Source organism: Bactrocera latifrons, unplaced genomic scaffold (assembly GCF_001853355.1).
Source record: "Bactrocera latifrons isolate USDA-ARS-PBARC rearing strain unplaced genomic scaffold, ASM185335v1 scaffold_31, whole genome shotgun sequence".
Taxonomy (NCBI): domain Eukaryota; kingdom Metazoa; phylum Arthropoda; class Insecta; order Diptera; family Tephritidae; genus Bactrocera; species Bactrocera latifrons.
In genome coordinates, this window is record NW_017536741.1 from 122,352 (window position 1) to 137,985 (window position 15,634).

At 39.3% G+C, this 15,634-nt stretch overlaps 1 protein-coding gene across 6 annotated transcripts; it reads left to right on the plus strand.

Moving 5' to 3' along the window:
- The first annotated feature begins 5,136 nt into the window (after positions 1–5,136).
- LOC108970813 (protein enabled) lies at positions 5,137–15,127 on the plus strand. Of its 6 annotated transcripts, none has more exons than XM_018936447.1 (9): positions 5,137–6,819; positions 9,787–10,111; positions 10,184–10,440; positions 11,155–11,383; positions 11,819–12,454; positions 12,517–12,675; positions 12,741–12,929; positions 13,006–13,126; positions 13,211–15,127. In XM_018936447.1, the coding sequence occupies exons 1-9, from the start codon at positions 5,660–5,662 to the stop codon at positions 13,237–13,239; spliced, it is 3,105 nt and encodes a 1,034-aa protein (XP_018791992.1). In that variant the 5' UTR covers positions 5,137–5,659; the 3' UTR covers positions 13,240–15,127. The 6 variants fall into 6 exon arrangements, with proteins under 6 accessions (XP_018791992.1, XP_018791989.1, XP_018791993.1 ...); XM_018936444.1 differs by having other exon boundaries at positions 5,138–6,819; positions 11,143–11,383; XM_018936448.1 differs by having other exon boundaries at positions 5,138–6,819; positions 11,143–11,383; positions 11,888–12,454.
- The last annotated feature ends 507 nt before the right edge of the window (positions 15,128–15,634 follow it).

Sequence of the window (15,634 nt, forward strand, 5' to 3'; positions counted from 1 at the left end):
TGTGAGTTTTATTTTGAGGTTATACTTTGTACTAGTATGTCTGCTTTGAGCTTTACACCTAGAAAATATGTCAACATCTTGCCACAATTCATATATCCATTGTGCTATGAAGACCTCACCCAGCTACATGCGTTCAGTCACCTATGTAGCTACCGGGAAGCGGCAACAAAACCGCTTAATTCACTTAAAGCTCAACCTGGTGAAAAGCGTACACCCGATAGGTGAACGGCACATGGCAAGCGGTACRGTCATAGTATTTAAATGTGGCACTGTGGCAGTATGGCAATACTTATGGCACCATGTCACATGCGATGTGACTTCATTTTGACTTAGTGTCTGTCGTRTCTATATTGTCTGTATTGTCGTTGTGTGGTTTTTTGCGTTGTTGGTGATGTTTGCATTATCTCATTTTTCATAAATGGCGGAAAATGGAATGGCGACACAGCTAGAGAAGTCGCAAACGCGCCTATCACGATTACCAACTTCAACATGGGTGTGCCACATGTCCACTGGGCTTTTGCCACCTCCACCGAGTACAGACTTTACTGCTGGTGCGCACAACACACACATGAGTGCATACGTACATGCACATACATATATACAACTGTTGACAGTGGTGCTGTTGATGTGCTGTTGATGATGATGAGGCGTCAAACAATTAGATACATATGTACTCCTTCGTAGCGCCTGTTCCTTCCCTTCTRCRAATCATGGGAGGTGCGCTACATGCGGTGCAAGATGGGCCAGGCAGGCAGTCGGCATAAGTCGACAACACAGCGCCTGTTACGCGTTGATGTGTCTATTTGCCGCAGGATCTAGCACTCGAAGGACGTGCATGCGGTCGGTTGAAACACGTGTTTGGAAGCGAACGCCGAGAGTTCCGAAGAGTMTATGGAATTTACGGACAGACAGGAGCAACTGCTGTTTGTGGCAGCGCCAGCATCATGGGAAATATGTGTCAACACGAAGAGTGAGTGTGAATCTGCTTACSGGGAATATTTTAAAAAGTGCATTAAGTTTTCAACAATATTAGAATTTGCGAGGTTTCAGCGAGGACTGTTGTTTATTGTGTTCAGAAATTTGAAACCTAGTGCCGCTTTTATTACATMACTTACAAATATACGGTTAAAAATAGTGATATATCTATCATATACTTACATATGTATGTTGGAATGCTGTGAATTCGTCTTTAATTTTTGCCCCTTGTAGTATGCTACGAAAACACAAATACGGTCACCTAGCGCCTCTTGTGCACCGCATACAGTGTGTGTGCTGGAGTATACGTAAATGTTTTATTTTGTATTCGTTGGCGGTACTTGGTATTCAAATTCTGTGTTCTCCTGTGTAGTTTGTGGGGAGACACTTGGAACTCAAYTTCCACGGTGTAGTTTTTAGGAAGCTGTGTGTGATGTCTTGTGGTAAAATCGCAATTTCAATTCCAATCCTGTGAAGCAGTGCTCCATACTYCGTCGCGCTCCACTTGGTCACTGAAAAAACATCTTCAACAATCATGCTCAGGTTCGGGCCTAAGCTGTTTTCGCGTCTTGTGCTCTTACTCTAATGAATTGCCTACTCTAACTTGGTTTTGCACCTCTTAAAAGCCATTGCGTCGTCTTGTTGGAGCTAAACGCGTTAATTGATGTAAAGTAGCCACTTGAGTTTGCTGCCATCCAGCACGAAAGCAAAATTAAAACTTGTGCAAATGGATTTCGTGAATCGCTTCTAAAGGCTTGAGAAATACATTTCTCTTCATTTAAATATAAATGTTATTTGGCTTTCCATCGAACTTCAATTCAACAATTTTCATTTGTATTCAATGCTTTCTGGCGAGTGTTCTATTCCCCCCCTTTGCCAGTTCTCAGGCGTATCACTTAGTGTTCCTGAATGTTGATTGTTAACGTTAAAATAACGTTCTATAGTTTTTAACCCTCTTTTCCTTCCTCGATTGCAGCGGAAGTAACTTGAAAAGATTATGAGGTCAACGCAATCGAATTAAGAACTATTGATTTAGTGCATAAATAATATGTTGACGCAAATGTACATACACATATACAAAGCAAATGCATTTATAACCTTGACTGACTTTAAGCGGTTTCCAGTTTCAAACCGTGAATTGAATTTATGTTAAATGTTACTTAAATTTATTGAGAGAAAAGTTCTAATTTTGCTCTTTTTATTTGAAGCTTTAAAAATGAGCTTGGAACAGTACACCATTTGCTTTCTCTATTTATTTTTTTATTTATGTAAAGATACTGTAATGCAATTCGGGCTTTGTGAAGTCTGTAAGTAAGCCCTGCCTCTTCCCCCATTTCCTTTTTAGATTTTACGAAGCCAGAAATTATGCTGTGCCTGTTCAGTCTCATTTACACCCCAGCACATGTGGGTGTGGTGTACCATTTATGTTTTGGTTCCTTAGACAGCCGCCCTCTCGACCCCATAAGCAAATTCACAAATTTACTAACACAAACAATGGGAATTGTTGCCAAAGGCGCAGAATGTGTGTTCCACAGAGTGAATTATCGTGGAAACTCTGCATAATCATCAACTTCTTTTGCGTTTTCTTCTGTTTGTGTTTATGTTCTCACCCGTCGTCTGTCACTCGGACATGCAAGTATAACTTTGGTTATATTTTGCTCATTTTTTCATGTCGCCTCTCCGTTTGTTTACACGGCTTTTTCTCAGTTGTTACGCCTTGTTTTCCATATCCTGCCAGGACATCCAGCAAATCATTGGCGCCAATGTAATTCGTCATCGGCGTATTGTTTGCCGTGAGCGCGGGCGAATGGCTTGCTCTGCGGGGTAGATGGTCGATTTGCTGGTCTGTCATCCAATCGCCGTCGCGCCATAACGCTTTTCATTGTCGGACGCCTTTCCAATATCAATGCTCCTTTCAACTACTGTGTTTTAGAAAATCAAGATTTAATTAGGCAATTTTTCGGTTTATTCTGCTGGACCAAATTTTCATTTTATTCACTCCATTCATCTGGTCTATTCATGTATAGTCATAATAGATCATACAAAAATTTTGCGSTGGATTGACACTGAAGAAACAATGTACTGTTCTGGGCAATGCGGTTGTATTTATGGACCAGAGGTTCTGCGTCGCTTGAGATGTCTTCTACTAGAGTAGTCGACCATTAGAGTTAGTGTTTAGAGGGAAATACATACATACCTCATGTATGTAGGTGTGCTTACATTTTTTTGGATGGGGGWATGGGGAGGTGGATGTTAAATGAACACCAAAAGCAAACGAATCATAGCGCGAAAATGTGAATATCGCTAAGTTTTGCTAAAATAAAGTAAAAGCAACGGACTTTGCATATAATGATGATAAGCAAAGACCCTCCATGATGCATACAATTTATACGATTATTTTCTACAGTTAGTGAAGGTTCCAGCCGCCGACATATTTGGTTTCATAAGGCGATAAGTGAAACTAATAAAACAATGCGAATTTCCTTGTAAAGCTCGATCCGAGACATATATACAAAAGTTGCGATATAATAAAAAGCCGCATTTCGAGATTAGTCACCCAACAAACCGCAGCCGATTGGGTTTTATACCCTGCGTAAAGTATTTACATATATTATATTATTTAAATTGTTTTCTCGAAGATTCGCCGTTGAATTTCCATGGATMCAAAGTATACTATTATTTCAGCGACGAAATTTTATTGAAATTTCTGTTACGGCGACAATATATTGAATTTCCCATCCAATCGCTGGACTTCTAAGCCTAAAAAATCGAGCGAAGCTCCATTAGACTTCAATCACATTGATTTCTAATTAAGTGTTTGTAGATATAATTTTTAGTGAAAACATAATTGAAAAACTTTACTTTGACCTAAAAAAATTGTAATTTGTAACGGAAGATACACGGCTTCATTTGGGAAATCGCTGTGCAACGCTCGACACTCAACAACGTAACAGTGTTTAACGATGAGCCAGCAAGTGGCCATTCTGTGAGAACAACATCAGCAAATGTAGGAAACGTTGCTTCAGCWCATTCTTGGCTTTATTCACTTCTTAATTATTTTTTATCGACGCGTATTTCTTTAATCATATTTTGGACTGAGTACCTTTGCACCAAGAGTGATTGGCGGGAACAGCATGCGCGCACGGTTTTTAATTACTCCTAATTCTACTTCATTTATATTCGTTTATCCGTAGAAAGTTCTCTGCTTGGCACTTCCACTTGATATTCATCTATTTGAACCACATGCAATGTGCCACATATTGCAACGCAGGCGTTGATAGCGTATCTCTTAGTTTCCATTCACTTATATAGTCTTCCATGTGTACATGTGTACGTTTGCGGGCATACTTGTGTGGTTATCAAGAAGGCATTGTGCGTCCCATCGYTTGCAGTAGACATGCCGTTTTGCGCTGGCGTCTCGAAAGCGCTTCCATTTGAAAAATGCCTTACTCTTCTCATATTTGTATGCATTCACTCATATCTTTCGCTGAACACTTCGCCAGTTCTTGATGAAAAAGATTTTTAAATTAATAATTTTATTGACTCTATCGGCCGGTGGCTGGCAATTTGCTCTTGGCAATCTCTAGCAGCAGATAGACAATCTGACCATCTCTTACCGCTGAGTGTCTTAGTGATTATTGTTCGCTTGTTTACTTGTTTACTTGTTCTCTTCGCCAACTGCGGCTTCGCTTGCTGAGTTGTACTGCTAAGTTTGTTCATTCAAGTTGATGTCGGTTCAATCAATATGTCCGTTCACCCCTCCGTTAACACCTTTTTATTGCTCGTTGCGTTTTGTGTTTTTGTTTGTATGTGCACTTACTATTCTATGCGGAAGACAACATTAAATATGATTACTGTTGGTCGGCATCTGAAAGATATGCCCATAATTGTACATGTGCTTGTATGTATGGTGTATATAGTATGTTGATACATGTCGCRCTGTCTCTCTGTGGATTATCGCGCTCCCAAACCGCATACCGTAGTGGTAGCGTTGGTTCTCGAGAGTTAATTGATCAGCGCTGCGAGCGGAGGCCGGTCGGATGGTGTTCAGTTAGATATCTGGCTTAGCCAGCGCAGTCTCAATCTTAGCCTCGARTCTCTATGAGTATATTCGACATTCAGTGCGCGGGCCTTAGTTGTTAATCAAGTCTGGTTGTGATCGCGTTCGGCGAGCGCGCTTCGTTGTCTAGTGCAAGCTATTTGTTACAATTTCAACAGATATTGACTGGTCGCCGTGGTTTGTCTATTATTTAGTCGATTGTGAAATTTCAGCAATCGTACGCGGCATACAAACTATATATGTTTAATACATATTTGACCAGCGATTTCTGGCTTATACGGAGTTCCGACAAGTAATAAGCGGCKTTTGTTAGATTTTTAAACAGAAATTCGCTCAAGTGGAATACAAAATATAAGTGAACTGTATATTCAATGAATTTTGCGATTATGCAATGACGAGTGCATTCCGAATGTAATCAAATGAAATAAGAAAATTATACATTTTAAACGGTTTGAAGAACATATGGCTGAAAATAAAAAACATCGTTAAATAGTTGTGGTTAATATACAGATTTTTGTGGAAATGTTACCAAGTAGTTGAAATTTATTTACGAAATCTCAAAGTACAATCGAACGCCAAAGCAAATTAGTTTGAGTGGGTAGTGATTGTGTGGTCTCTACAACCATGAAAAAGCTTTACGCCAAAGCATCATTTAAAAGCAAAAAACCCAGCAACAAAAATGATAACGAGGACTGCATCGATGCTGATATATATATCAATAAATCGCAGCATGGCCCAATAATACTCGCGTATCAAARTGGTCCCGCACAACAACAGGCCCAACAAAATCCAGCTGATATTGATGTGAGCACAGCAACAATGCGCAGAAAACACAGAAACTCTACTTCCGAAGTAGCTCTGTCGGCAGGCAATGCCACAGCTGCCAGTAATGTAGATGAATCATTCTTCCCGCCACCACCCTCGCACACGCCCTCCTCAGCATCTTCACTGTCCGCGAGCAATCCCGCCATCGCGCGTCTTTATCAGCCAGACGATTCCCATTACTACTATTCAATACAGGAGCTGCAACAGCTTAATATGCTCGATCATCGACACCCGCACTTCCACCGCCATCGGCAGCACCAATTGCTACAGCAATCCAATTCAGCGTCAGCCTCTGCAACTGCCGCGGCCGCAGCAACAACCACATTCTATGAGCATCATAAACTAGTACTGCAATTGCCTATGGCCGCAACAACACAAACAGCAACATCACCCATTTATGAGGCACCGCAAATTGTCAACAATGCAAATGAGGGCGGTGGTGGTGCGCGTTCGCTAGACTACAACTACAATGCCCATCGTCCGGCACCGCGTTCATACTTAGCAGCTGGTGGCATTGATGGACACGATTTGGATAAAGATAACGATTTTATGATGGACAGTGACGGCAGAATGGTTGGCTTTGGTTCATTGCCCATTGTGGAAACTGAGATCAATGCTAGATATTTGGATTCGTCACCGCCCTCGTCCACGTCGCAGCGCTGTTCCACTCTGTCGTTCAACAATACACGCAAATTACAACACACGCACTCGATGCCGTCCATTTGCGTGAGGAGCGACAGGTCAGCGGGGGTTGAAAACAACGCCGATGATGATTATGACGGCTATGAGATCGGCGCACTGCAACAATTGCATGAATATAGCCAACAACAACAGCAAATGCAAATGCAGCAACAAAAAGCTCAACATAATCAGCATTTTCATCCGCAGACAACGCGTCATAATTCGGTCAAAGCGAATTTAATTAGTAATTGGCCAACAACAGCCAACGCTGGATATATGTACGTAAGAGTGCCGATGGCCAATTACTGCAAGTGATACTCGTATGCAGGGAACTCTAAATTGATTCTACTCGAATATATAGTTCCTTTAAATTAGGGGGACATTTATAGATTTATTATAGCTGATTTGACTGTCAAGCAAATTCGCCAAGCGTTTATGTGTCGTAAACACATTTGCCTGATATACAATCGAATTGAAGGGATAATCCCTTATATATTTCTTACTCTTTCTAAAAACTAAGTACTACAATGCTGAGGATATTTGTTTTATTTTGGACTTGCAGTTAGAGTTTATTGACCAGTTAGGCTCCTGCTACAGTTGAATGCCCGTTTGCTTTTCCTCGCATATTTATTGTTCTAATCGTTTTCTTATACTCGTACGTGTCCACCGAGAACTTGATTTCTTATTTTCATTTACTTACTTCCTTCTTCTTATTGTATTCTACATTCGACCACYGTATCGAATCCCCGTGAGTCATGGCCTCAATATGCGCGCGCTGTGCTGTGCTCGCCTTATCCACTCCCGGGGCAGATGCAATCTTCWGCACACTCGCAGACATTGCCCTGAAAACCATAACACAAGACACATAATATATTAAAGCATAAAATTTTTATCTACGCTCTGGCGGACACTTTTATTCGCGATGTTTTATAAACGCTTAAGTTTCACATAATTTTTATTTTTTTTATTTATATATATATTTTTTTTCTTATTTAATCGTTTTCCAGTCGCTTTTTAGTTGCTTGAGCGAGAAGTTCGCAGCCGCAATACGTGCATAGAAGCGAGTGTTTGCAGCCACACAGATGTCTCACGCATAACCTTGATCTGCTTGAATTGGTAGCGCAACGCCTTAAATATCGCTCAATTTTGCGCAATTAAGTTTCAATCAGCAACCGCCAATCAACGCATGATTTGTGTGCAGATAACCAAAACTATATGTTTCAACTATGAATACTTATATTTATGTGTGTATATACATACATTTGTGCATGTTGCATATTGCTGCAAGTGCAACGCCAATTAGAGCTGTAAATTACTTGCAACGCTCGGGTACCTCGCAAATTTCACTTGCAATTTTCCAATTTATGCGGACTTATGGAACCTATAACTATAATACATATATTATATGTATGTTYATATGTATGTAAATGCTTGCAACTAATTTGTAATCTAGCCAACATGTAAACATGCAAATACAGTTCTGGGGCGCAAAGACTTGCTCGCCTCTGTCATACACACATACATATATATGTATGTACGTATGTATGGATTGACGCATGCATACATATAAAGTTTTCACTTTTGACTCAAATGCTCCAAGTTGCTAATCTTGTGCTTTTTGCCCAACAACAACAACCTGTCCAACGGGGTAAGAAGTTCACTTTCATTACACGTAACACCTACTGAGTTATGTGTCTCTCGTACGTACCCACGTATGCACATGTGCACACAAAAGGCCGCAGTACGTTTTTGTCATCGGCGCATTATCATCATCATCATTTGTTGTTGTCAATGTCAGAAGACGCAATGACAAACGCATAATCTGTCGTTGCATAAAAGTCGCGTTTAGCACACAACTTGCTGGATACATAGTAACGCAGTCCATACTGCAACTAGTCTGCCATATGTTCACAAAGTTATTTGCGCACGGCGACTGGTTTTCAAGCCTTTTCTTTTCCTTCCTTTTCCTTSTTGCCTCTTACATATTCTTTGCGTTTTGGTCGTTTGGTAACTGTTTTTTGTCGTGTTCGCCTTTTTTTGAAGTGAACACATCAACTCGACCGCCTTTTGTGTTGACTCTTGTTTTKAGCCATTGCAGTTTTTTCGTTTTCATTTTGGTAAGACCGGGTCGTTTAGGCGAAATGTAGGAGTGCAGTCGGTTTGCCGGACTGCTGATTGTCGCTACACAAATTTGTTCAAAGTAAAACCGCACAAGTAAAGTGTTGGYTTTTTTAGAGGTGTACGGATTTCGTTGGTGCTTTAAACTTGTGATATTTTTCATATTGCTCCTTTAAAGAATCGCAACTCGGTTTTTGTGAAACAATGCTTTATTTGTCTGAATTTTGTTTGCTACATAGTCAATGTGCTATTGTTTGTAGCGTACACCCTTATTGACTGCGCCTTTGGCATAACTTGTTTATGGTTATGTATGGATGTCGGCATGGACTTGTGTAAACAAACTCACACATGTGCGGATTTTTTCTAAGTCATTAAGTCAATATTTTTTTATTTCTGGTAGTGTTAATCCCTAAACGAATTACATATGTGTTTACAGTCGTTTTTTTTTCAAAACTTTACCCGGTTATTATATGTGACAATGAGTGAGAATAAATCACAATCTTGAAAAAGTGAACTCTTTAAAATCAACCGGGTTAAACGATTTACTCAATACAAGTCAACTTGCTCTATAAAAATTGTTAAAAGCGCTTGAGCAGTCAGCATATAAGTATACATATGTACATATATGCATGTGTATATGGTTGACTTGCTTTTCCAGTTTTATTGCTGGCGGTTCTTTCCGCTACCTAATCGCAATTTTTTTGCCACTACAACATTGTCAAACTGAGCGTTTTCTTGTTTTCATTAGAAGTGATTCATCCACAGAAATGTTAATATGTAAGGTCCACTTGAACTGTGTGGAGAGTTGTGTGAAAGAATGACAGTCAAAAGTCGCACACCATGTGTTAGAGTGTGTTTGTCAAGCAGAAAGCGTTGTCRTAGGTTTTGCGTTACACTTTCCTTACCAATGCTTCTAGATTTATTTCAAATATCCGATCCATGTGTGAATGTAACACATACACATGCATACATATAAGAATTGAAGAATGCAATTGCAAAAAGTTTCTTACTTTGTAATTTCCTGTTAAACTCATTCAAGTTGCTGACATTTGATGCAATGTATTTTATAATATGTGATTTTCCCACTTATCTCATGTTTGYGCCACTCTTTTCATGTTTTGTTTCAGCAGTGAGCAAAGCATTATTGGCGCCCGMGCCTCCGTCATGGTTTACGATGACAACCTGAAGCGCTGGTTGCCGTCGGGCACCTCGGCCGGCCTCAGCAAAGTGCAGATCTACCATCATCAACAGAATAATACATTCCGCATTGTTGGACGCAAATTGCAGGATCACGAGGTCGTTATCAATTGTTCCATACTGAAGGGTCTCAAATATAATCAAGCCACACCAACATTTCATCAATGGCGCGATTCCAAGTTTGTTTACGGCTTGAACTTTTCCTCTCAACATGATGCGGAGGCCTTTGCTCGAGCTATGGTTCATGCGTTGGATGTGAGTAATTTTAATTGATTTGAGCACATGATTGTTAATTCTCAAATTGGCTGATGTTTGTATGTTTATCAGGTGCTCAGTGGTCGTTTGGCCAACAACCCGGTTATGGGCGGTGCAATGGGTATGGGCGGCTTACCCACAAACGGGAATGGTTTTGAGGAGGATATGGGCTATCGTACGATGACAAGTGAAGATGCGGCGATTTTGCGACAACAACAACAAATTACTGGACAAATCACACCTTCCGCACAAACTCCAACTTCACAGGCCAATCAAAACAATATACCACAAAGCCCACCGACTCCGCAGGGACATCATCGCACCAGCAGGTAAATAATCATATTAATACGTAGAGTGATCTCATGTTGTTGGACTAGTGAAAATGGAGAAATTATAAGATTTGAAAAGTTTCAACAGAAATGTTGATATATTCATAGGAGTAGAGCAAGCATTAAGTAGGAGTTATCACACCATCAAACAATCATGCCAAGTTTCTTTATTTGGTAAAATAAAAGTCACTATTTTATATGTTATTTTATATTTAAAGTTTGTCGATTAGTTAAGATTATCTGGTGATGCTATGAGAAGTACTGGTTAGAATACCCAGCTAGGTTATTCTCCATTTTTTACGATTAGTCCAGGTTTAAAAACCCTTATTTAATATATTCATTTAATTTACATATTCTTATAAAACATTTTTTCCTTTTTTAATAAGTTTGGTTAACATTTTTTTTACTTATCTTGTTTTGTTTGTCTATTTTCTGCACCCGATCTATAAAATTCACTAATGACTTTTGTCATCGCCTCCTCACTAACCCACTTCTCTTTCTGAATTCAACATGCACTCTGTTTACTTAAATTGTCATAACAATTTCTTTTCTTCTTCAATTGAATTCGTTACTAACTAACCCTAAACCTGCCATCTATCACTTTTTAAATTCCCTCACTTAATTGTCACACCAAATCACATCAAAATCAAAATCTTCCTTATCGAATTCGCCTATCCGAAAAAATCCATTTCACCACTAAAGAAATTCCCTTAGCGCTCCAGCGGCTCCGCAACCACAGCAGATGACAATACCGCAGCAGCAGCCACAGCCGCCCTATGGTCAGGCGGGCCAGCCCAATGGTTTACAGCAACAGACGCATATTCCACCTGTTCCAGGTCAGCCGCAGTACCACGCACCTCAGCAGATGCAACAGGCTCCACAGGCCTCGCACGTTTATTCTGCACAACAGCTGGTCAACGCCGGCTATCCGCCACAATCACAGGTATGTCTTTCGTAGGTAAACGCTCAGTTGTCTTTGGTGTATGCGTATTTAAGAGCGTAGTCTCAACAGAAGACTATTCGTTTTTGTGATCGTTTATTTATGCTTTAATTTTCTCTTTCATTTCATCTGAAATTTGTGTGCTTTACATACTTTGAAATTCTGTTGTAATTTTGGTTTAAACTTGATCCTTTTATACAACTTTGGAATCCATTAAAAATTGGCCTTCGATCGGAAAAATCGATAATTGCAAAAACAAMCAAAAAACAAATCTAAATGTACATAAATATTGAAAACATCCAAACAATAAACTCCTGCTGCCTGTCCGCCCGTCCGCCTATCTGTAATGCCTGTATTGCCTGACTTGCCATAATTCTTATCACACCAACTACCACCAACCATTGTAACCAACCACAACATCATTCGTCATCATCACAGTACCAGCCCAGCCACTTTATGTTATCTAATTCTAATCCGAATCTTAATCTGCATCAATATTCACAACAGCAACAGCCGCCGCCACAATGCATACCAGGAGCGCCTCAGCCACCAATGCCGCCACCACATCAGAACGGTATCGGTGGCGGCGGCGGTGGCGGCGGTCCAATTTATGTTTCTTCTTCGCAATCGCAGCCAGCGCTGCCTACATCCGTTAGCTCGAGTAGTAGTGTATATGGTGGACAACCAATTCAGATKCAGCAGCCACCACAACAAGCTCCAAGTGGTGTACTGCAGAATGGTGGTGGCGTAGGTGTTGCTGCTGCTGCTGGTGCTGCTGCAGCACCGCCACCGCCACCACCACCTCCATTCGGAGGCTTGGGTGCCCCAGCTCCGCCTATGATGGGCGGTAGCAGTGTACCTCCAGCACCGATGCCGCCACCGGCAAACGTTAATCGTAGCGCACCACAAGCACCAGCTGCACCGCCACCACCGCCGGCAGCAGCTGCGGCGCCACCACCACCACCTCCGCCCCCCGCGGGAGGCGCTCCATCATCGAAAAAGGACGATCCACAAGCCGATCTTATGGGATCATTGGCGGCTCAGTTGCAACAAGCCAAGCTGAAGAAGAATAAGGTAATTTATATTGATCTGCATTAAACGTAATCGTAAAATCCCAATGGCCAATTAATTTCCAGCCAACGACGGCACCTACCGAAAATAGCGGTAGCAGCACCTCTAGCGGCGGCAGCGGTAACTATGGCACAATCGGTCGAAGCTCCACTGGTATGGCTTCCATGATGGATGAAATGGCTAAAACATTGGCACGACGACGTGCACAGGCCGAAAAGAAAGAGGTAAATCGTCTATCGTTTTCGTTTCTACTGAAGAAAATGTATGCATTTCCGATGCGCTATTTCAGCCCGAAGTCGAACCGGAAGTAAAACAACGTCCCTGGGAAAAGTCAAACACTTTGCCACACAAACTGTGCTCTTCATCATCGAATTCGAATTGCAATGCCTCTTCCAACAATACATCGAACAGTGGTAGCGAGTCACCACGACCGATGCGCAAGCGATTCGGTAGCGCTAGCGAGGAGACGATACTTAAGGTCTGTAACATTCCTCGGCATAACATTCGGTACTATTGAAAATTTTGTATTTAATGTGGCATTTCTTTTTGTACAGCAGGTTAATGGCGATGGTCTGTCATTGGCTTTATCAAGCACTGAGTTGGACACTTTAAAGGCTGATATACTGAAAGAGATTCGCTCTGAGATACAAAAGGTCAAACAAGAAATTATAGAAGGTTAGTCCTGATACACACATCAGCTTTTCACTCACTTTCACCGTAAATATATATAATAACATATATAACATTGAAATTTTGCAGTTATAAAATCCGAATTCAATCGAAGATAAGATCGGCAACAGGCTGGTGCGAGCAGCTTTAGCAGCCGCCGAACGGTGATCAAAAATATATTTTTCGGTGATAAAGTGAAGTAGTTGGATGGGTGGAATGTATTGGAATCCTTTGTGGACCTATTTGTTTTAATTTAGCAACAAACTGAAGTTTGCAAACAACAACAAACATTCTTTTATATATATATATATATATATATATATATATATATATTATCTACAAACGTTTAAATGGAAAACGGAATACTTACTTCCATAATTATACATAAAAGCTAAGATAAAAATAACACACATTACTCAAGCTAAATATATAGCTTCGGATATCAACAAGTTATGTAGCACGGCTGGTGCTAATCTAAAGGATCATAACAACACAACCATATTAACAAGTAACGAATAAACAATGAACTGAATACGTATTGAAAATTTTTAAATAAATACAAAATTTAATGTAGTAGTAAATAATACCAAAATAACAGTGAAAATGATATCCCAAAACACACACACTTACTCAAATTGCCGGCGTTTTCGTGTTCATTTACATACCGAAGTATGTACGCATTGTACTAAGTATCKCGAAAAACCCTTCTTCGCGAAGCAAATAGTACGTTATCAAAACGCAACACAACGCAACGCGTTCAAACAGCACGTGGGCCATCCACGTGGTACATGTTAATGTCGCTTTGTGTAGGTGAATGCAAGCAAACGTTTCATATTTCGAAAATATCTCTCGAAGTTGAATCTTCSTACTATAAATTTATTAAAAATTCGTATTAGATAAAAAAAATTAATACATACATACAAAAAAAAAAAACATTTAAGTGTAATATATCGTTGCTCGCTCCATGAATCTACAAATAATATATACAAAATTTGAGGAAAAAATATGTTCAAACTGATCATACGATGTTCGCTGTATTTATATTACATTTACTATAGACATAGTTTTACTATTAAAAAACAAATTTGAACAAATAGTATAATTATCCACATACATACATAGACTTAGTTGAATGTGTATATTTCTTGTGCTTTATTTTGGCTAAACGGCATACTTCGTAAGTTGTCTTCAGGTGGTAAATCAAGCAAGTCTCTCGTACAAAATTTGCCAATATGTATTATTTTCTATGTAATTATCTTTATAAACCGCCGCATTCATATTCTCAAATTCTATAGTTCCTTATCATATTCGCAGCAACTGTAAGATAAYTTTCCATTTTGTAGCCAAACGCGTTTTTAGTCCGGCTGCGAACATCAAAAACTGCAAACTTGGATTCTATTAACCCAATTATGTATGATATATATGCGTTTGAAAGGAACAACACATAAAACATAAAAATGAGCGCATTGTTTGTAATGTAATGACACCGCCAAATTTTGTATTAGATTTTTTTATACACACACATACGCATATGTTAACATATACATACATATGTTAAGTATATGTTTTAATTTCTATTACTTAAATGCATTTTTATTTCTTTTGCACGTACACACCGTTCTGTGTGAATTATTTATAACGTATACTTATACATATATATACATATATACATACATACATAGTTATAGTGCGATTTAAGTGCATTCATGCGACCATTCATTAATATTATATGTACTACATAGCAATTAACTAAACAATTTGTAAAGCAAAAATATAGAAAAACAATGAAAAACAACAAAAACTAAACACAAATTCGATTACATACCAGAAGAGAACTGCTTTCTAAATGTTACTATTACTATTATATAATATGCATACTCTGATAATAATACAATATATCAAACGTGAATAAAACCAATGAAATGAACGAATAAAAACATTCATGAATTGTAAGAGATTAAAACTAAAAAAGTACTAAAAATAATTGTTAATATATAAGTACATATGTACACGCGATTAGATCGACGCAGCGAAGGTGAGCATAAGAATTTGGCCGAAATATTTGAAAGCGTAAATTCGTAGATTCGAAACTTCTTCAAATAAGTAGTGAGTAAGTACAGTAACACTAAAAATTATGATAAAACGAATACTTGCAGATTATACGCGAAAGTGAGCGCTCATAGCTGTAGCTATGTCTTTTTTACAGTTATAAACACATTTTATTTACTGGAAATTAGAGAAATCGAAAAAATTTCAAAGTTGTGGTTTTAGTGAGAGACACAGCAGTATAAAAAAACCGTTTTTACTTAAGTGGTTGCACTAGAGACCTATAATAACTTTCAATTTACATTTGTTTTCTAAGATAATGCGATATTCTATATACCGTACTTTGACATAGTAGAGCGTGTCTTCCAGCCCATTGTGATGGATTGTGCTATGAAGCTGAAATATTTGCTATGTTATTAAAAATATTGATTTCCATATTTTGACTTTCATACAGCCGCTGGGCTAGTT